Source organism: Staurois parvus, unplaced genomic scaffold (genome assembly GCF_062004578.1).
Source record: "Staurois parvus isolate SC_StPar_1 unplaced genomic scaffold, SC_StPar_1.0 ptg000500l, whole genome shotgun sequence".
Taxonomy (NCBI): domain Eukaryota; kingdom Metazoa; phylum Chordata; class Amphibia; order Anura; family Ranidae; genus Staurois; species Staurois parvus.
Genome location: NW_028318296.1, coordinates 170,568 through 193,973, shown reverse-complemented (window position 1 = coordinate 193,973; position 23,406 = coordinate 170,568). Strand labels below are relative to the sequence as shown.

At 45.9% G+C, this 23,406-nt stretch overlaps 1 protein-coding gene across 2 annotated transcripts in view; it reads right to left on the bottom strand.

Moving 5' to 3' along the window:
* Positions 1 to 23,406, bottom strand: part of LOC149452041 (uncharacterized) — an 860,283-nt gene that overhangs the window by 764,194 nt on the left and 72,683 nt on the right. The window contains exon 1 of one of the 2 annotated variants that reach the window (XM_089689853.1): positions 7,465 to 7,566. The exons of the other annotated variant lie outside the window; for it this stretch is intronic. Coding sequence (XP_089545979.1) covers positions 7,465 to 7,495 — 31 coding nt within the window. The 5' untranslated portion in view covers positions 7,496 to 7,566. Of the gene's footprint in view, positions 1 to 7,464; positions 7,567 to 23,406 lie in introns of those variants that run through there. 2 annotated transcript variants of the gene reach the window in all.

Below are 23,406 nucleotides of genomic sequence, written 5' to 3'. Positions count from 1 at the left end.
TTTTCTTCATTTTCCAAAAACTTGTGGCCACAAACGAGATCTGCAAAATACTTACCATGCTTCTTATCAAATTCCTTGGGGTGTCTACTTTCCAAAAAGGGATCATTTGGGGGGGTTTGGTGCTATCCTGGCATTTCAGGGCCTCTGAAACTGTGATAGGTAGTCAGGAAGTGTAATGAGGAAATAATGCCCTTTAAAAGCCTGAAGGTGCTTATTGGATTTTGGGGTCCTGTACTTGGCTAGACTGCCAAAACGTCTCTCACATGTGGTAAAAAATAAATAAATTATTCTATTGATTCAACATGCCTCTCAGCAAATAGTTTGGGGTGTCTACTTTTCAAAAAGGGGTCATTTTGGGGGGTGGGGGCATTTTATGCCCAGCATTAGATGTTTATACCACACATCACTCTTCTAATCATTTGAAGATCAAGCCTTTTCTGAAATTTTTTGGTCACATAAACAAAATTAGTATTTTTTTGCTAGGAAATTAATTTAAACCCCCAAACATTATATATTTTTTAAAGCAGACACCCTAGTGAATAAAATGGTGGGTGCTACAATTTTTAATGTCACATAATACTCACGCAGCAATTTTTCAAAAGCAAATAAAAAAAAACACTTTTTTTACTTTTAATGCACAAAAACACAATATATTGGCCAATTGTGCAGTAAAATATAAAAGAAGATGGTATGCCGAGTAATTATATACCAGACATGACATAATTTAAAACTGCGCATGTCCCGTGCAATGGAGACAAACTGCATACGTTTTTAATATCCATAGGCATAGTTTAAAAGCCTTTACAAGCTACTATTTTAGATTTACAGAGGAGGTCTAGTGTTAGAATTACTGCCCTTGATCTGATGTTCATGGCGATACCTCACATGCATGGTGCAACCGCTGTTTACATACTGGCACAGGGTCAACACTCGCGCAGGTGTGTGCGCATGGGGGGGGGGGGTGCAAGGTTTTTTTTTTAAGTTATTTTGTTTTATTATTTGTACACTGTCCGTGTTCATTTTTTTTTATCATGTTTAATGCTATCACAGGGAATGCAAATAACCCCTATAACTTCAATGGGCATTGTCATATATTCTATTTTGAGAAATCTGGGGTCTATCAGACTCTAGATCTCTCCTCTGCCCTTACATTATCTAATCAAACCAAGATCGGTGTGATCAGATGCTTTCTCAATTTACAAATGACGCTGTTTATATCCTGCGAAACTGAAGTGATGAAATGCTTGTAGCTTCCGATTTCTTAAACTATAGAGATGATTGGCACCATTCTGGTCTCTCGGCGGCTAAAAAAAAAGTTACCGCTGTAGGCATCATCCTGGTATAACCATTCAAAGTCCAGGGATGTACCAGTACATCACTGATCCTTGTTGGGTATATATGCAATGTTTTTTTTTCTTTTTGTATGCAGCCTGTGGGCTGAATGAAAAAAAAGAGGAGAAATCTATGCCAGAAAAAGTGTGTGGTATGCCCACCATTAGAATATACTGCCCTGTATCCACCCACTTCTAATGGTGGGCACACATTAGGTCACACGGTGCCACATGTGCCAGTTCCTCGATTGTACAAAGGTCTAAATAGAGGCACGATTGAATAAAAATTGTCGACATATAAGTGGTACCCCATATGGAAAAAGGATGACACCAAATCCCAAACTATCTTGCCACTTCTCCCCATGTAGTCTGGGCATCCAGGGGGCTCCCAAGTAAATCCGAAACTTCTATGTATAGCCTGTTGCCCTCTCACAGGTCTTCTACATCTTGACCCCATATCTGGCATGCTTGCTGGGGAGAAATTGTTTGAATGCGAGGCGGCCAGAAAAACATTAATGAGGGACTCATCAACGCAGATGTTTTGCTGGGGAGTAGAGACATCTGCAAATGTTTGGTTAAGGTGATTTGCGAGGGGCAGAATTTTGTGGAGCCGGTCAAATTCAGGGTCACCCCGAGGATGACAGAGTGTATTGCCATTGAAATGCATAAAACACATTATACTTTCATATCTATGAATGACTATGGCAGCAGAAAACACGGGCATATGATGAATCGGGTCTGTGGACCAATACAACTATAATTCATTTTTTTAGTAATGCCCATGAGGTATGTGAAAGACCAGGATGTACTAGACTGCTGGTGCTCACCAGTTCACCAAAAGGTAGCGAGCACTAGTACTGGCACTCTGCTGCATTTGAGAGTCATCAAAATTTACCAGCAAGTACTAACAGAGATCAGGCCTGATTCTGCGAACACTGCGGTTTTGTGTGGAATGTATCAAGTGACAGTGACCTACTGACACTGCACTTGCTGGGGGAGAAGGGGGGGTAAGCGTAGGGGCTAAACGCAGGTGCTGGCAGGTGCCGGGGCTGATCCCGCTAATGCTGCATTTTTGGGGACATTATACTAATGTGAATGCTGGTATAGTGCTGATCTGATATTGATCCGTTCAGACACTATACTAGCAATGCAGATTTATTGTGTTTGAGTGTGTTCCTGGCAATCAAGGGGTTAACTGATTACTGGTGTACTAGCGGGCAATCTGACTCCATCTGGTAGGGGCGTGAAAACCACGGGAGCGCGAATCACGTATATATGTGATTTTGCGCACCTGTTCCACCCTGCAGCTGTATTTCTGCTATACGGTGGTCAGGAAGTGGTTACAGAAGCGGTTTGTGTTACAGCGCTGTCTTACTTCAACTGACAATTGCGTGGTCATGCACCGCTGCACCAAAATGAAATTTACTTCCTTTTTTCAACACGAATTGAGCTTTCTTTTGGTGGTATTTGATCGCCTGTGTGTGTTTTTTATTTTTTTGCGCTATAAAAAAATCCCGACAATTTTGAGAAAAAAAAACAATATTTTGGACTTTTTGCTATAAAACAAGTCCAGTAAAAAAATTTAAAAATCAAATTTCGCCATGAATTTAGGCCAAAATGTATTCTGCGACATGTCTTTGCTAAAAAAAATCCCAACACATGTAAATTAATGGGTTTACGTGAAAGTTATAGCGTGCACAAATGGCAGTATAGATACTGGATTTTTAATTTTTTTTTATACTAATAATAGCGGCGATCAGCGACTTATGGCGGGACTGCGACAGACATTTTGACACTGGGGGGAACTGACTTGGGGGTCACTGACATCCGCAGTGATAACAATACAGTTATTAGTGCAAAAAACCCCACTGACACTGGGGAAAAAGGGGTTAACATTAATAGGCAATCAAAGGGTTTACTGTGTGAGGGGAGTGTTTTACTAGGGGGCGGGGGGGGGTGAACTTCACTGTTACACACTGATCCGGAAGGCTGTGACCAGCAATCCAAAACAGTGTGCTGAAAACTGAGAGGGAGGGGAACTCCATTGAAAACAATGCAGCCTTCCTCCCTATCCGTGTTTTCTGGCAATTGCCGGGCTCCGGCGAATATTCACCGGCCGGGACCTGGTTACTGACACCCGCGGCCGTGACTGGTGCCATGGGTAGGGCGGTCGTACACCTTGCACGCGCCCCCTACCCCGAAATGCAGGACCACATTTTTATACGTGATCCTGCGCACAGGGGCCACCTTGTAGCAGTATATGTACTGCGGGCGCCCCTAGTGGTTAAAAATGCGTTTACATTAACAAAGGAAACATTGCAATTTCTATTAACAGCAGGGCCACGGCTCCCACTTCACTTCCAAGTACAGATGTCAATCAAGTTACCCAGCAGAACGAGGCCTGGATGTGCTGCCTGCTCGCAGTATATATGGTGGTAGTTGGAGCTGGGAGAATTTGGAACACGTGTGGATAATGTTGCAATCACTGGTGCAAATGCTTCTCTGAGCTAGGCGCAGGTAGTTCTTAAGGAAACTACTACCAGAATGGTGTCATTACCAGTATTTTTTTTATTATTATTATACAGGATGTATATAGCGCCAACAGTTTGCTCAGCGCTGTACATTATAATGGGAGACAATACAGTAACAATACGCTTCAATACACGAGGGGTTCGAAGGCCCTGCTCCTTGGAGCTTACAATCTAGGAGGGAGGGGATAGTGGTACAGGAGGAAATAGCTGTGGGGGATGGAGTGGTAGGAAAAGTGGAGGAGTTCCGTAATTAGCTGAGGGCAGAGTAGGCTTCCCTGAAGAGATAGGTTTTCAGGGTGCGCCTAAAGGTGAGGAGAGTAGGTGATAGTCTGATAGATAGGAAGTTCCAGAGGATGAGGGAAGCCGTGGTGAAGTCCTGGAGACGGGCATGGGAGGAGGAGACCAGGGAACTAGAGAGTAGGAGGTCTTGTGAGGAGCGGAGAGTACGTTTTGGGTGGTATTTGCATACCAGATCAGTGACGTTGTTATAATCCACCAGGTGGTGCCTCCGGCGGCCCACTGGACAGACCTACCCAAAGCGTGGAATCTAAGTCCCGGTCTGTGCTTTCACCAGGGCCCCTGATGGTGGGGATGGACTTGTAACAGACCAGGGCCAGGTCACGACCTCTGAGCAGGCCCACCAGTGGCAGAGGGAACCTCCGGGGATGTATAGGTACCGGGAGAGCCAGATGTGAGGAGGACGGCGGGACCTAGCAGGATGGGTCACGAGCAGCGGTCCCGTGGGGTAAGCAAGGTACCCAATCGGCAGGCAAAGAGTAGTCAGGTCACACACAGGGTCAGCAGGATAAGTCAGTCCGCAGATTGGTCAAACAAGTCGGGGATCAGGAGAGGAGAAGGCAGAGTAGTCAGGACAATCCGGGTCAAACACAGGAGAAAGCAGCGTAGTCAGGACAATCCGGGTCAAAGCACAGGAGAAGGCAGCGTAGTCAGAGCAATCAGGGTCACTATGCAGGTACAGGAACTCAGGATCACAGATAGACCTTGCGGCAATTTGTGACAGTGCAGGGCATCTTTAAATATTGCGCCCTGCACTGTCATTGGCCGTCCAGGACGCGCCCCCGGGCTGTCATTGGCCACCCGAGGTGCGCCCGCGGCTCCTACTGCGCATGCACGGCGTCCTGTCAGCTGCGGCCCGCCGGGACCTGGTGCTTGTGTCCCGGCGTGAGCCGCCGCTAGTGCGCGTGCGCTGGAAGAGGAGCCTCCGCGATCCCTGACAGACGTAGTTTGGGGCAGTATTATGAACAGCTTTATACGTCAATGTTAGCATTTTGAATTTTATCCGTTGGGCAATCGGGAGCCAGTGGAGGGATTGGCAGAGGGGGTGGCGGATACGGAGCGGTTAGTAAGGTGGATGAGTCTGGCCGCAGCATTCAAGATAGACTGAAGCGAGGATAGCCTGCGGTGAGGTAAGCCGATGAGAAGGGAGTTACAGTAGTCAAGTCGTGATATAATAAGGGAGTGAATGAGTTGCTTAGTGGTTTCCGGGGTTAGGAGCGAACGTATTTTGGAGATGTTGCGGAGGTGAAGTCTACATGAGTTTGTCAGCGACTGGACCTGGGGCTGGAAGGACAGATTGGAGTCTAGGATGACACCTAGTGCTCTGGCTTGAGGGGTGGGGCTGATGGTGGTATTGTTGGTCTTGATGGAGAAGTCGGGGGGGTGGGGGTCGTGGGCTGGGGGGAAAACTAGGAGCTCAGTTTTGGAAAGATTTAGTTTTAGGAAGTGGAGTGACATCCAATCCGATATGTCGCTCAGTAGGCTTGTGATACCGGCGGAGACTAAAGAGGTGAGGTGAGGGTTAGAGAGATAGATTTGCGTGTCGTTGGCATAGAGATGGTAGTTGAAGCCGTGAGAGTGTATCAATTGGCCAAGGGAGGAGGTGTAGATGGAGAAGAGAAGGGGCCCGAGGACAGAACTTTGAGGGACCCCAACAGAGAGGGGGAGTGAAGAGGAAGTGGCAGCTTTATAGGTAACACTGAAGGAGTGCTGTGATAGATAGGAAGAGAGCCAGGAGAGGACGGAGTCTCTGAGGCCAAGAGAGTGTAGTTTTTTGAGGAGGGGATGGTCAACCGTGTCAAAAGCCGCAGAGAGGTTGACATGTAGGAGCACTGAATAGTGGCCATTAGCTTTGGCAGTTAGCAGGTCATTGGTGAGTTTGAGTAGGGCAGTTTCGGTGGAGTGCAGGGGCCGGAAGCCAGACTGTAGGGGATCAAGGAGGTTGTTGTCGGTGAGGTGGGAACTCAGGCGATTATAGTTTAAACACTCTAGGAGTTTGGCTGTAAATGGCAGCAGGGAGATGGGACTAAGGTTGTTCAGGTCGGAGGGATCCAGGGAGGGTTTTTTAAGTATGGGAGTGATGTGCACGTGCTTTAGAGGGGAGGGGAATGTGCCAGAAGAGAGGGAAAGATTATAGATGTGAGTGAGGGAGCGTAGAATGGAGGAAGAGGGTGATCGTAGGAGTTGTGAGGGGACAGGGTCAAGGGGGCAGGTGGTGAGGCGGGCTTCAGAGAAGACCTTAGCAACCTCTTCAGTGGTAGCAAGGTCGAAGGAGTGGAGTGTCGAGGGGGTTTTAGTGTGAGGAATGCTAGGTGGGGTGGGAGTCTGGGCAGTGGCGAGGTCAAAGGAGTGGAGTGTTGAGGGGGTTTTAGTGTGAGGGATGCTAGGTGGGGTGGAAGTCTGAGCAGTGGCGATGTCCCTATGAATTGCGTCGATCATGTTTTTGAAGTGGTTAGCAATCTCATGGGCGGTGAGTGAGGTACTGGGTGGAGGTGGGGGTGGAGAGAATAGAGAGTTAAAAGTATAGAAGAGACGACGAGGACTGGAGGAGAAGGTATTAATGAGGGTAACAAAGTAGGCTTGCTTGGCAGCATGAAGGGAGGAAGTGTAGGTTAGGAAGGCAGATTTATATCGTGTGAATGCTTGTTGGGATCTGGTTTTGCTCCATAGTTGCTCCAGCGCACGACTGCGTAGTTTGAGATTTTTGGTATGGTCAGTCTGCCAGTGTTGTAGCAGTTGGGGTCTAATGCTTTGTGTTGTTGGGGGTGCTAGCAAGTCTAGGGCGGCTGATAGCGAGTTGTTATAAACAGTAGTGGCCAGGTCAGGGCAGGACAGGGGAAGGATACTGTCGTAAAGTTGGTCAGCTGCAGAGTGGAAGAGAGCAGAGTTCAAGTTGCGGAGGTTTCTGCTAGTGATAGCTTGACGTTTGGGGGGATAGGTGACAAAGAGATGGAGAAGGTAATGAGGTTGTGATCAGAGAGAGGAAAGAGGGTGTTTGTGAGGTTGTGGGGAGTGCAGAGATGAGAGAAGACAAGGTCCAGGTTGTTCCCGTCAGAGTGGGTGGTGGACTGTATACACTGTGTGAGTGCAAAAGAAGAGGTTAAGTGGAGAAGTTGGGAAGTAGCGGGCTTATTGATGTTGATAGGGATGTTAAAGTCTCCAAGGATGATGGATATTTTGAATATCTTGAATTTAAATATTTTGAATTCATGTGAATGTCCCCCACAAACTTATATGTCCTAACAGATGTATCATGTGTGCAGATTGTGCAGCTGTAAACATATATATTAAAAGAAAACACTTACGCAGCTTATACATCATGATTTTCTTTTTCATCCCATCTATTTCAGAGAGGAGATTTTTTCTCTTGTCTTTATTGACGGTGTCAGGTATTTTTTTCAGATATAATTTGGAGAAATCTGGAAATTACAGAAGGTTTCAAGAAAATTCACACTTTTGCCAGAACCTTTGCACATCTATGTACACATCACATCTACAGTCTATAGTTCAAAATCTTTATAACTAAAGCCCAACTCCAAGAAAAATGACATTTAAATAGTATGTAGCACCCTCCTAGATAGGTGCTAGGATAAGAAGATTACAGTTGGTTCCCCTGCTTGATAGGAGAACTGTTAGGAGATTTTACTTAGGCTTTCTGCTTAAGAGAGAGCCATGATCGGTGCTGTGGGAAGGACGGTCATGCGCCCCCTACCAAGTAAACAGGATGACGTGATCCTGCGCACAGGGGCAACTTTGCCGCAGTATATGTACTGTGGGTGGTCCCCTGGAGGGTAAATACTGTTATTTATTGTGTATGTTGATATACATTGGGTCATAGTTGCTGACCTTCACCAGAGTTATTATCAAGTCAAATGCTATTCTGTTATTCTTGACTCAGTTACCCTGCAATTCAATATAAACTTTACATTGGTTTATACTACTCTGTGTGTGAGTCCATTTTGCAGGTGCGAATTATCTGGGTTAGCAGAGTACATTGGTGTCAGCAGAGGGTGGACTCCAACAGGGGGTTCAGATTGCCAGGGATCCCAAACTTATTACTCAAGTAATGCTCATGAGGGTAGTGCTACATGTGGGGGCTCATCCGGGATATCGCTGTTTTTTAAGTCTATGAAACCCAAGAGGAAGGAATGGAACCGTCTGACATAGTTGCCTGTTGCCAGGTGGAAAAAGGGAAGCCGGAGCGCTGTTAACTTGTAACTCAAGTAACCCTCATGGGGGTAGTGCTACATTCAAAATCAGGTTGTGTCCAAACCCATAGCGTAACATTGGCTTCCTGCACACAGCTCTAGCCACACAATCAACTGATTCACACTGGACATGCTACAGCGCCCATGTGAAGGAACCCCAAGATCTCAATTATACACAGAGCTTTTGTTTTTACTTCAATACAGTTTTATCTTTTAGATTTAGCAGGAATTTCATAAGTTATGTTGTGTTTGTGTCCACTAATAATCATTTTAGTAAAAATATGAGTTTGATATTTTTGAGGAGATGTCCTGTGATTTCTAACAGCAGCCCTGGGACCCTGGGAGGTGAAAAGGTATTTTAATTTGAATATTATAAATATATAGTGGAGTTGATAGAAGTCATCACACATACTGTGGTATGCTTCATGTTGTGCACTTTTAGCCCACAGGACTTTGTTCATCATGAAAAGGCCAATTGTGTTTGTACCCCAGACAAAATCACTTATGAGACAGAAACCATTTAGCTCAGACAAGAATTTTTCAAAATTGAATTTTGTCAAACTCTTATTCACGGTTGGGGCTGGATTTCCTTCTTCCAGGTTGATAACGTATCCACCGGGAAAGGAACACAATAACATACAGCACTAAGTAATGTTTAAAACAAAATATACTGCTCAAAAAACTTAAAGGAACACTTTTTAATTACTCCTGGGATCTTGATCTGGTTAATTAAGTAGCAGAGGGGGTTGTAAATCAGTTTCAGCTGCTTTGGTGTTAATGAAATTAACAGCAGGTGCACTGGATGAGCAACAGTGAGACTACCCCCAAAACAGGAATGGTTTTACAGGAGAAGGCCACTGACATTTTTTTCCTACTCATCTTTTCTGACTGTTTACTAGTTTTGCATTTGGCTATGGTCAGTGTCACTACTGGTAGCGTGAGGCAATACCTGGACCCTACAGAGGTTGCACAGGTAGTCCAACTCCTCCAGGATGGCACATCAATACGTGCCATTGCCAGAAGGTTTGCTGTGTCTCCCAGCGCAATCTCAAGAGCATGGAGGAGATTCCAGGAGACAGGCACTCTAGGAGAGCTGGACAGGGTTGTAGAAGGTCCTTAACCCATCAGCAGGACCGGTATCTGCTTCTTTGTGCAAGGAGGAACAGGATGAGCTCCGCCAGAACCCTAAAAAATTATCGCTAGCAGGCCACTGGTGTGAATGTCTCTGACAAAATAATCAGAAACAGACTTCATGAGGGTGGTGTGAGGGCCCAATGTCCTCTAGTGGGCCCTGTGCTCACTGCCTGGCACCATAGAGCTTGACTGGCATTTACCACTCAACACCAGAATTGTCAGGACCGCCACTGGCGCCCTGTGCTTTTCACAGATGAGAGCAGGTTCACCCTGAGCACATGTGAAAGATGAGAAAGGATCTGGAGAAGCCATGGAGAACATTATGTTGCCTGTAACATCGTTCAGCATGACCGTTTTTGTAGTGGGTCAGTGATGTTCTGGGAAGGTATATCCATGAAGGGATGCACAGACCTCTACAGGCTATAAAATGGCACCCTAACTACCATGTTTCGGTCCATCCAACGCCGCCAGCTTGCACCTCAGACAGTCCAGGAGCTCAGTGATGCCCTGGTCTCCATCCCAGGAATCCATCTGTCGTCTCATTACGAGCATGTCTCAGCATTGTATGGCCTACATGTGCTTGTATGCATGCCTGACAAACTACTGAGTAGTAGTTTTTTCACTTTGATTTTCTGGGTGTCTCCTCTCTATGTTGATAATTTTCATTTACATCAAACAATGGAGCATCTTTACATTCCTAACACATTACCCAGTCCATGTCAATATAGAAATCCAGCATGATATTTTCCCCATTGAGACCTGATGTGTTTTCAGAGAGTTCCTTTAATTTTTTTCAGCAGTGTATATTCACAAAGGTTAACATATAATAATCCTAATATTGTTCTAAGATTGAAGAAGGCAGTAAAAGCTGCTTTCACTCAGCTTCCAAAGTATGCTCACAGTACATCCTTCACTGGCCAACAGCAGCTATTTCCCTAAGGGTGCACTCATACTTGCAAATGCACTCTGTCTGCGATCAACTGCGAGAACTCCAACAGGCGATCCTGAGATTAGTGGGGAGTAGGCAGCGCCATTGAAAGCACTGGGAGGCTACTGGTTCTCACACCTAATCGTGCCCACTAATACATAATCACTCAAGCAGTCGTCACATACAGTACGAGTGATTGGCCCTGAACGCAGACTACTTGTGTCCAGGGTACATTTGCAAGTGAATTTTTCCCAAGAGCTCTGTGATGTCTGACATTACTGAACTCTTTATGAAAATGCTAGATGCCTGACTGTCATGCTGATACTCTCTTCAATCTCTGAGTCACGGACCAAAAGCAAATATGCATATCAGGAATGTCAGAAGATTTTATCTGCATACTTGTGCCAAGTCAATGAATCCAAGTGTTGATGACAGGCATAGCAGCCAGACAATTACTATTTGCAGAATTAAAAGTCAGCATTGACGACCTATGTGTTTCTCACATAAAAGGGACATTTCATAAAAATGTAAAGTCACTTCATGGACCACCGCTAAGCCATATATAATAAGAGCAAAAACAAATACCAAAAAACATAACATGCACTAACATGGGTCCTGGCTTTTGAGAATTCCAGGAGGTGTGGTCACAACACCACGTTGTGCTGTTCTCCTCATATTTGTTATTTAACTGATCATTGCATTGTATTACCAATTCTTATTTCACCATGTTTGTTTCTATGTGTTGATCTGTTTGCTGCCATCTGCTGGCCAGAATTTGCATGCTGCATGCCTCTGCTCTTGCTAGTAAAGTTTTTCAACTGCTGGGCGTGGTTTTAAACAAGCCTTGGTTCTGGTCACTTCCTGCAGCCATTTTATGTATGCTTGTGAAGGCATCAGTTTTTGACCAGCAGTTAGCTTCAGGAAAGATATCACAGGACAGCATCAATACCTCTACTACATTACAGTATTGTATCACTGTTTGTCGCTGTATTTGGACCGAATAAACTCACGCTGATTTCATTCCCGTGTATACGTTTGGATCCATCTAACCCGAGCATCTGCCGGTCTGGTCTGCTCCACTGCTTGGATACGAAGGTAGGAAGTTACGCAGCCATTATCTGTTATACCTTCATTTGCCCTCATGTGGGGACAGAACAGTCAAAAACTGCCTTAAAGTCCATACCCCGCTACAGATTCCCTCAGAGTCCAGTACCACACTCAGGAATCTCCCTAGAAACAGGCCCACTTGCAGCAAATCTGCCCGGCTACAGTGCATGTTCCACAAACCTATGCGGAAGCACTGCACATACGCAGTATCTATACTCTCGCCTGGAAGTCCTCCACAACTCGCCAAGCCATTCTCTACGTACTATATTAACCTTTGCTTGCATAATAGAAGTACTGTTTATGCACGCTCCTTACATTGCTGTGGCCGCCCCAAAACCCCGCAATTCACTCTAAACATCTTAGAACTTTTATCAAGGTGCCCTATTGGAGCCGTGCTGCGCTTTTCAGCCCACAATTCAAAAGTTCATTTTCTTAAAGAGACAGTGCACCTTAAGTCAAAATGGCCGAAAAGGACTTTGCACAGTTCCCCAGTGATGAAATAAAGCAAATGCAACCTGATACTGATCATTATGAAGGGCAGAGAATGGAATCCACACTTCCAGCAGAACAAGTCGTACGACCAAGACGCTCTCTCAAACCGACGGTAAAGGTCATTGAAAACTATCACACCACGAAGGATGAGCTATGTGATAACCTGGAGGAGCATTGGGAACGAGTTTCCTCCCTCATGTCAGGACCTAAATCCTCCTCAGGTGATGCCACAAGCTTACAAGTTGCCGTCGGGCGGCTGGACACAGCTCATGAAAGATACAAGAGACTGTCCACAAGGTATATAACCTTTCTAAAAGACTCTAATATCGATGAAGCCCTATCAGAACTGAGCAAGGCAGAATCAATAGACAAAGAGACGTCATGGTGCTGGATGTTAAAGGTAAAGCGGAACTCCGTATCTCACATTTGCAAGAAACTAGATCACACAGATCAAATTCATCTAAACATTCCTCTCGGTCATACAGATCATCATGCTCAAGAAGCTCAGCCTTGAGCGACAGATTACTAGAGGCCTGCATAAACGCAGAGCAATCCAAAGCGAGACGCTCCTTCACAGAAAAGGAATCTCTTGCAAGGGCAGAGGCAGAGGCCAAGAGTGCAGAAGCAGAGGCCAAGAGGGCAGAAGCAGAGCCAAGAGGGCAGAAGCAGAAGCAGAGGCTCGAATAAAGATTTTTGAATCAGAGATGTAGGAGGAAATTTCATTAGCTAAAGTAAGACTACTTGAGCAAGCATTGAGCCAGTCTGCTCGCCACCACCGGAGATAGATGATCCAGTTGATCGCACCAGTGACTATGTACTGAATCAGTTATCTGTGCCACCCCCAGTTTGCAGTACCGTCCAAGCCGACAACACTGAAACCTCCAAGTCAGCTCTACCTGCGGTACCAGTGCTACCCACAGCACCTGAGCAACCTAATAACCGTTACCCGGATGTGCCCTCTCAAGGACGGTTGTTACAGCAAGATCGCCATCAGGCGTTTTCTGGCCTACCTCCACAGCTCAAGCAGCAGTCATCACAATCTACAGAGGCTAAACGACAGCTCAACCCTGCAGCTACATCATTCTACCCAGAAGCATCTCACCCCTTCACGCCAGGCAGCCCATACGCCCCAGGGGCATCACAAGTCGTCATGGCAACAAGCAGTGAGAAGTCAGACATGTCTGAGTTTGTCAGGTTTATGGTGAGCAGAGAGCTAATCAACACCAGTCTCTCAAAATTTGATGACCATGCAGAGAGCTACAGAGCTTGGAAGGCAACCTTCAAGGCCGCCATCGCTAACCTCAACCTAACCGCAGAGCAGGAGTTTGACCTCTTGATCAAATGGCTGGGCCCAGGCTCCACAAATCGTGTCAAGAGCCTCAAAACTGTCAACGTGGGACAAGCAGAAGCAGGTCTCGCTGCCGCCTGGCAGAGACTTGAACGTACCTTCGGCAGTGCAGAAGCAATAGAGAAGGCCCTATTCAAGAGACTGCAGAACGTTCCAAGGATCAATCTCAAGGATGTCCAGAAGCTTCAGGATTTAAGTGATTTGCTCAAGGAACTGGAGCTTGCCAAGGGTGACCTTCGTCTGTCCGGGCTGTGCTACCTGGATACAGCTCATGGAGTGAACCCAATTGTCGTGAAGCTACCATACAGTCTGCAAGAAAAGTGGGCGGCATCAGTCTCAAGGTACAAAAGAGAGCATGACGTCACCTTTCCCCCATTTATTCACTTCTGTAGGTTCATCAATGAACAGTCCCAGATGAGGAATGACCCCAGCCTCGACTTCCTGGAGTTCAACACTACAGCTTCAGCAACATCATCATCAAGGTATGAAAGCGTCATGCATAAACACAGAGACTTCAAGAGCAGTGTGAGTGTTAGAAAGACTAACCTACCGTCTCCTGCAGTACCCACGGGTAAACAGTACACTACCTCATCAGGAGTTAAGACCTTCAATCGTGAATGTCCCATTCATAAAAAACCACACTCTCTGAACAAATGTAGAGGGTTTAGATACAAAATCATACAGGAGCGCAAGAAAATCCTCACCGAGCTTGGGGTATGTTTCAGATGCTGCGCTTCATTGGAGCACATGGCTAAGGACTGTAAATCTGTCATCAAGTGTGAGGAGTGTCATAGTGAAAGACATGCCTTAGCTATGCATCCAATCCCACTCTCCAGAGATTCACCCACTGCCGTCACCACCAGTCCTGCTCCAAGTCATGGCGGGGAGCCCCAGAATTACGCTAATGCAGCCACCGCTGTTTCCTGCTCATGCTTGGACTTATGTGGGGAGGGCCAGTGCGAGAAATGTTGTGCCCGAATATGCCTAATCAAGGTCTACCCAGAGGGACTACTAGAAAAGGCAGTAAAAATGTATGCCATCATCGACGACCAAAGCAACCGGTCCCTAGCAGGTCCTAAATTCTTTGAAGCCTTTCGAATAAAAGGACCATCCGAACCCTATACCTTAAACACCTGCTCGGGCCGCATAGAGACTAGCGGCAGAAGGGCACAAGGATTCATCGCTTCTCCTGTCAGAGGGGATACGGAAATACCCTTACCGACGCTGATCGAATGCGATCAAATACCCAACCATAGGGATGAGATTCCTACCCCAGAAGCTGCATTTCATCAACCTCACCTAAGGCACCTAGCCAACGTTATCCCACCTATGGACATCAACACCGAGATTCTACTCCTGCTCGGCAGAGACAATCTAAGGGTACACAAGATGCGTCAACAGTGTAATGGTCCTGACTATGCGCCATACGCCCAGAGACTAGACTTGGGATGGGTAATCATACGAAATATATGCTTAGATCAACCAGGAATCGACTCCTTCAAAACTTATGTGCGTGCAGATGGACGCACAACTTGCATTAAGCCGTGTCCTCATCACTATGAGGTGAAAGAGAAGTCTCCAGGCCTCCTACAACCACCTGACGTCATTACTCCCCTCTTTGCCGACAGCTTGGGGAGATCAGTCTTTCATACAACCAAGGACGACGATAAAGTAGCCTTGTCAGTAGAGGACAGAGAATTTGTCAAGATAATGGACAGTGAGTTTTTAAAAGACGAAACCAATCACTGGGTTTCTCCTTTACCATTCTGAGCTACCAGGGTAAGACTCCCGAACAACCGGGAACAAGCTCTGTCTAGATTTAACTTTCTTCAGTGTACCATGAGCAGCAAGCCTGAAATGAGAGAACACATCATCACCTTTATGGATAAAATATTCCGTAACAACCATGCAGAACCAGTTCCATCCTTAAGGAAGAACGATGAGTGCTGGTACTTGCCTTCATTCGGAGTATATCATGCCACTAGACCTATGTCTGTAGGTTCCTTTACTAACTCTACTTGGCTTGGTCCGGAGTTGCTAGAACAGGCGGACGAATGTGTACAGGAAGTTTTCAGCATCCGGATAATGATCCAGAAATCTGTGCTGAAGTTAGTGCATTAGTCACTGGAACAAAGCAAACCTCCAGCCTTGGTTGCCACCGCTTTGAACATTTCTCCAGTTGGATGAGACTCGTCAGAACTATTGCAAGGTTAGTGCACATTGCGAAATGTTATCACAATACTCACGAAGATAAGGATTGTCACGGTTGGCATGTCTGCCATAAACCCTTCTCTGCGGAGAACATCTCTCATAGTGAGTTCCTCATAATACGTCACGTCCAACAAGGGGAATTCAATGTAGAATGGAAGTGCTTGTACAACAAACAGCAGATTCCAATAAAAAGCCCTCTTGCAAATTTAAATCCGGTTATTGACAGTTTTGGCTTTCTCAGAGTTGGTGGTCGTTTGAATCAAGCCCACCTAAGAGTTGCAGAACAAAATCCTCTCATGATTCCCAGCAAACACCATATCACCGTCTTGCTGATCCGACACTACCACAAAAAGACTGAACACCAGGGCAGGCAAATCACTGAGGGCAAGTTACGGTCTGCCGGCCTTTGGATTATAGGTATGATAAAACGTGTGGCCCAAGTACTGCATGACTGTGTTCACTGTTGCAAAGCTAGAGGAAAACAACTACACCAACAAATGGCTAATTTGTCTGCGGACAAACTACGTACAGAGCCGCCTTTCACCTACGTTGGCCTAGATGTCTTTGGGCCATGGATGGTGTCCGCACGCAGGACCCGCGGCGGTCACGCAAACAGTAAGCGTTGGGCTGTACTATTTACTTGCATGAGTGTGCGAGCCGTTCACTTAGAGGTCATAGAATCCACGGACACATCCAGCCTTATTAATGCCTTAAGACGGTTCTTCGCAATCAGAGGACCAGTGAAACAGTTGAGGTCTGACCGTGGAAGCAACTTCATTGGAGCCTGTAGAGAACTGAACATCGACACCAAGCCCATTCAAGATCACTTGGCGGAAAAGGGTTGCACCTGGATTTTCAATCCTCCTCATAGTTCCCACATGGGGGGCTCCTGGGAGAGAATGATCGGGATCTTACGCAACATCTTGAATTCTATGTTGATGGATGTAAACTCTTCAAGACTCACACATGAGACTCTAGTCACCCTTCTCGCTGAAGTTTCAGCCATCATCAATTCTAGACCTCTCGTGCCAGTATCTATGGATCCTGAAACACCAGCCATACTGACTCCAGCTATCCTACTTACCCAATAAACTGACAATACGCTAATGCCTAGTGGAGAATTTACTCATGCGAATATCTACCAAAAGCACTGGAAACGTGTACAATACCTAGCTGATTACTTCTGGAACAGGTGGCGAAAGAAGTATCTCAATATTCTTCAAGGAAGAAGAAAGTGGCAACACCACAAACCAAACCTGAAAAAAGGTGACCTTGTGTTGATGAAGGAGCAACATACCGTACGGATTGACTGGCCTATGGGACTAATTACAGAGGTTCTTCCTAGCAAGGATGGCAAGGTCCGTAAAGTGGAGTTGAAGATCTTCAGATCTTCAGATCTGCTGGCCAGAATTTGCATGCTGCATGCCTCTGCTCTTGCTAGTAAAGTTTTTCCTCTGCTTTGAGTGGTTTTAAGCAAGCCTTGGTTCTGGTCACTTCCTGCAGCCATTTTATGTGCTTCATAGCTGTGTGACAGGACATTCAATACCCTGGGCTTGTGAAGGCATCAGTTTTTGACCAGCAGTTAGCTTCAGGAAAGATATCACAGGACAGCATCAATACCTCTACTACATTACAGTATTGTATCACTGTTTGTCGCTGTATTTGGACCGAATAAACTCACGCTGATTTCATTTCCGTGTATACGTTTGGATCCATCTAACCCGAGCATCTGCCGGGCCGGTCTGCTCCACTGCTTGGATACGAAGGTAGGAAGTCACGCAGCCATTATCTGTTATACCTTCATTCGCCTTCATGTGGGGACAGAACACACGTCTCCTGCATGTTCAATATTGTGCTTAATCTGGCCATATATTATACAATTTTCTTGTTCAATTTCCTTTAGATTTATCTTCAGCTATGTCGTGCAAGGGCCTACCTAATTGCATACAAAGTGAAAGTGGTTAGGTTTGACCTCATATTATATGGTTCTGGAAAATTGTACAAATAAATTGAATAATGTATGGCCAGCCTTAGGCGTCCATGGGCTGTCAATTGATGTCAGTACCTCTATTGTCTAGAAGAGGTTGCCAACACTGGGAAAGGTGGAAGGGTTACATATCAACTGCATATTGTAAATATATATATATATATATATATATATATGTATTCTCACGTTATTGGCCAGGCCAGAATATGACTGGGCTAGATGTATTTTACACAACAAAAGCATAGCCAAGGACTGTTTGCTATGTTAAGTTTATGCAACATCACCTTGGCACTTGGGGGCCAACATGTTACATTTCAAAGGAGGTAATTTGCAAACTTGCAAGGGTGATAAAATGCAGATTGCTCAGTCAGATCTGAGAGGACTTGGCCAGCATCTACTATTTAATAACATGAAAAGGGGTATTAAGTATGGTAAATAGCATTCTTCAAAAGGTAACATGTTTATCTAATTAATAGTAAAAGAATGTAGTTTAGGAAATATCTGGACAACTTTGATTAGATTGCAGCTGTCCAAGCCCAAAAGGCATTACCCGCCACCCAGGAGATCATAGGGGCTTCTAAAAGTGGCCAATCAGAGTGCTTGTCATTCTACTGAATGGAAAAAATGGGTATATTAGGGAAGGTTCTTTTGATTAAAGGTGAGTGACTAGAGAAAGTGGGTCCTCTGAAGGTGTCTGATAGTTGCATGAATATTCTAAGGACCCTGCCATCTGCCTTGTCTGTACCTCTGTCTTATGGATTGTCTCAGAGTTTCTTTTTTTTATTAATATGGAAGCACAGGTATAGATCATAACTCGCATTAATGCATGCATGGAAGCTACCTAGGTGCATATTATAGATTGGACATATGCTGGACAGTGTAGTATCTCCATGTTTGATATGAAGTATCTTAAATGGGACTCTGAGGGCTGTTGTTCGTTCGTTCGTTGTACAAGTATTCAGTTGGATTTCTGTCATCTGTTGCAAATATCTTTATCCGAATAAATGCATCTCTCTGGAAAATAACTGTTGGACTAGTTGCTGAGGGAAAATACATTTATAAATAAATCCTCCACATTAATATAAGACAACACTAACCATTTCACTGTGCATGAACAAACATGAACATGAACAAAGTAGGACTCTAATTTCTTAATTTTTTTTAAAAATGTGTTGTCTATCATTTTAGAAGGATAAAAATCCTAGATTGTGTGGCCATACTCACCTTCCATCAGGAGCTGTCTCCAGCACTACTTTTCCTTTGCCCACTACATGCCACCAGTCTTCCACATCGTTCAGTGCACTTCCTGTGAGCCCATTCGGTTATGAGAAGGAGGAGGGCAAAGGAAGTGATTTGCCCCAAGTACAATACAACATATATTGGGTTGGTGGCCTTGTGTGGAGAGACTCCCTTATTCAGACCTCAATCAGAGCTGGACCCAGAGATCCTGACAGCTTCTGGACTTAATAAAACTATCTGTTCCTTGTGTTTTTCCTGTGATCTTTGTACCTGGCAGATGCATTAAGGGCCCTTTCACTCTGATCAGTTTTTGAAGCACATTTGGAGTTTAAAATGCAAAAGAAAAATGTATCCTTTTAAATCCTATAGATCTCTTAAGGCTACGTTCACACTAGCGTTGTGTGCAGGCGGCAGAGAGGCGTTTGGGAAGCGTTTTTACCGCTTCCCAAACGCCTCTGTCAATTCTGCACATTGCAGCACATGGTGCTGTTCTAATGGGAGCGGTAGCGTCGCGGCACGGCTTTGAAGCCTCCTGTGCTAGTCTATGGTGCCGCTGCGCAAACGCCCAGCCAACGTTTGCGGTGCGGTTGCAACGCGGTTGCAGGGCGTTTGCGGAGCGGTAGCACCATTAAAACTTCATTATAGGCGTTTGGTGGGCGTTTTTAACGCCCCGCAAACGCCTAGCAACCGCCGCTAAACCGTGCATGTGGCGTTTGCCGAGCTCCGCAAGTACCGGACCGACGCTTGCCAAACGCTATAGGGGCGTTTGGCAAGCGCTGGTAAAACAGCCAAGTAAGAACGAGCCCTAAAACAAGAGGCGCACTGCCCTTTGAATAGGCCTGCATGCTGCATCTTTGGTGCGGTATTTCAAAAGCACTTTGCATTATAAGTCAATGTGGAGGCATCAAAAGTGATTCAAAAACTGATTATTGTAAAAGGGTTCTAACTTCCTTTTCTGACTCAGATGTTTTGGAGAGAGATGCAAAGTAAGCAGTGATGTTATATATCATTTGTTACAATAAAAGGAAAGCTGCATGATAATGACTAATTGTGGTAATGGCAGGGTTGCTAATAAGGGGTACAGCTGGCCCAGCTGTATTGGGCCCAGGACCATCAGTTCAACAGGGTGGTCCGGGTACTTGATGAGCAGGAGGGCTGGCTGTACTGCCTTACTGCTAAAACCAATCCCACTGTGGCTCCCCCTGCAGCACAATCAGCTTCTCCTCTTCTCCCCCCCATCAGCTTTCAGATGGTCCAGGGAGCCACAGGGGATCAGTTCTTGGAGCCAGAGGGGCAGCTACATACCCTAAGCAACCGTCCTTCGTATCCTACCTGATTTCAGAGGTGAGTGAACTGGGGCAGCAATGGCTGAGACAGATTTTACCTAGTGCCACCATCCCTCCCCCTCCTGAATCATTGAGCCTTGTGAGCCTGTACACCTTGCATGCCAGTTCACTGCCCTCTGCCCGGACCTGTTATTCTACCAGCTACCCCCTTCCTATACTCTGCCACTGTATGCCTGCTACCCTACCAACTACCCTTCCCTGTAACCTGCCACTGTATGCCTGCTTCCCTACCAACTACCCTTTCCTTTACCGCACCATTGTGTGCCTGCAACCCTACCAACTACCCTTCCTGTAACCTGCCACTGTGTGCCTGCTATCCAACCAACTACCCTTCCCTGTAACCTGCCACTGTGTACCTGCTGTCCTGCCAACTACCCCCTCTTTGTACCCTGCAACTGTGTGCCTGTTATCCTACCACCTACCCCTTACCTGTACTCTTCACTCTTCAGTAAGCATTTGATAGGCAGTGACCTTTAACCCCTTCATGTCACACTAGTGCACTTAAAACTGAACAATGCATGTCGTTGTGAGATGCTTGCAAAGCAGCACCAATCACTTGAATGGGTCGTGTTTGACCGGGGGTATAATACTTGCCACAGCCAAGAAGCAAAGCAGTCATGGCATGTGTACATCCCCAGTGAATGCCTCTGCAGCTAAAGGTGTAGTGGCTGGGGAGCAGTAAAAGTGCAGCTCAATTGTGAGGTTTTTCCACCCCACAACCTCACTTGTGAACAAGCCCTAAGTGCTCATTTACACAGGTACTCTGGCTGTGTGAATGAGTGGTTTGTCTATGCAGCTGAAGATGCCTGTTATTCTATGGGCATGCACACAGCCACAGGTCCTACGTTTAATAGGTATACAGGGGTGGGTGAGCGTCACCAAATGCACACTGTTCAAGGCTGTATACCTGCACCCACACGCCTGTCAGATTAGGAGCTGTGGCTGTGTTCATACATGTGCTGCGTCCCCATTGTGTAACATAGGCTGCCTGCACACAGCCCCTGCCCCATAAACAAACTACTGACCCATACTGTACAGGCCACAGCACCTATGTGAATTATCCCCAACACCTCATTTACACTGAGCTTTATTTATTACCTCAATACAATGTTATCCTTTAGATTCAGCAGGATTTTTGTATTAGTTATATTGTATTTGTGTCCGCTAATAATGATTTTAGTGTATTTTTAGTGAAAATATTTGTTTTGATATTTTTGGGGGGATCCAGTCAGACAGGCTGTACAAGGTCCAGCTGCAGCCCTGGGGGATGAGATTGTATTTTATTTTGCATTTTATAAACAAATAGGCGAGTCAATAGAAGTCATCTTGTTTAACACACACTTCATGTAGTGAACTTTTAGCCCACAAGAATCTGTGTCTGCCATGAAAGGGCCATGAAAGGGCCAATTGGTTTTGTTTTTTTTCGCTTCCCAGAGAAAATCACTTACCAATCATCACATCCTTGAGACAGATAAAGCTGTGGGAATCCACCCTTATGGTGATTCTGTGCCGATACGGCAGTTCTTCAAAGCTGAACATTCGTAACCTTTCCTTCCCGGTTGGGTCTGGATCCTCTTCTTTCAGGTGGGGAATTTCATTGCCTGGAAAGGAACACAATAACACACAGCAGAAAGTGATGTTTAAAAACAATATTTAGTCACAAAGATGAACATATTATCATCCTAATATTGTTCTAATACTGAAGAAGGCCAATAAAATCTGCTCTGACTCAGCTTCCAATGTATTCTCACAGGGAGGAGGAGATCACTGGTCAATGGCAGCTATTTACTTACAGGAGCATTCACACTTGCAAATGAGCCCTGTCTGCAATCAGCTGCAAGAACCCCAGTGGGGAATAGCAGGGATGTGCAATTCCTATCGCCTGACCCCCGGGACATGTAGTTCTGGGCGCCGGGCAGGTAGGGTGTTTTTGCCTTCAGCCGTGCTGCGGGCAAGCAGCAGGGCTCACCTGTCAGGTGGAAGCACTGCCACCCGATTGCTTCCACACAGCCCACAGTGTCACCCTCCCCCCCCCCGCCAGCTATATGTCCCAGGCTTTGCTTGCCCATCTGTGGGCCCGGGACTGGCTCAATGTGTGCCGGCAGGATGTGGTATAAGGGAGGAAGGAGAGCAGACATATCTGCTCCCCTTCTCCTGACCCGGAAGTGATGTGATGTCCCTTCTGGGTCCCTGCTTGACAAATTCCTGGTCATTGATGCCCAGAAAGAATGTAATGTGCAATGCCTTACATTCAGTGGGATACAGGGGAGACATTTCAAAAAAAGAGAACCTGTCACCAAAAAATCATCACATAGGGAGCTTTTTTTAAAAAAAAGTTAAGTAAAAAAATTGTTGCCATTTCACGAGTGCACGCAGATTTAAGGTTTGACATAGACAGGCTCCAGTGATGGCTACGAGGATATAGGAGGATTTAGAGCACAGCGGCATACCTACTACAGATATGAACTGAGTCACACTGTCTTGGAGGATTTTGAAAGGGGTGGAGGGTTAGCCCATGTTGACCTGGCTTTGGGGAGGAGGGACCTGTAGGGTTGCCCTGGGAGGGGGAGGGGAGGGTGGGACATTGTTGGGGGAGGGGTTGGTTGATGGTAGGGGGCTGGGGGGAGGGGATGGATGGGGTATGTGCATTGTTTTGAATATATGATCTGTTTTATTGTTACGTCCATAATACATTTTTGCTGCTTATTAGCCTTTGAGGTGCTATATCCTTTTGTGGGGTTTTTTGTTTAGAGTCTGAGGTGGCATACCAGGAAAGGCTGGATAGCTCTCCAAGAAGAAAAAATCCCTTCTGAGCACTTGTACATAGTTCTAGGAAGTTACCATCAGCTCAACAGTTTCTTGGGCATCCCAGGTATCCCTCATCCCCATCCAAGTTTAAATCCCATATTAAAATGCAAAAAAAACCCCAAGTTCAAGTTGTGTTTACTGTCTCTGGAGTGCAAGGCTAGAAGGAAATGCGTGTTGCCTGGCTGTGCAGGACTATAGGGGGACCCAAATCTTCAGCAACTCCTAAGGGGGTAGTGCTACACTACCAACTACCACCTCCTTGTAACCCTCTACTGTGTGCCTGCTATCCTGCCAACTACACCCCTCTGTACCCTGCCATTGTGTGCCTGTTATCTTACCAACTACTGTTCCCTAAACCTGCCACTTTGTGCCTGCTATCCTCCCAATTACCCATTCCCTTTATCCTTCCACTGTGTGCCTGATATCCTTCCAACTACCC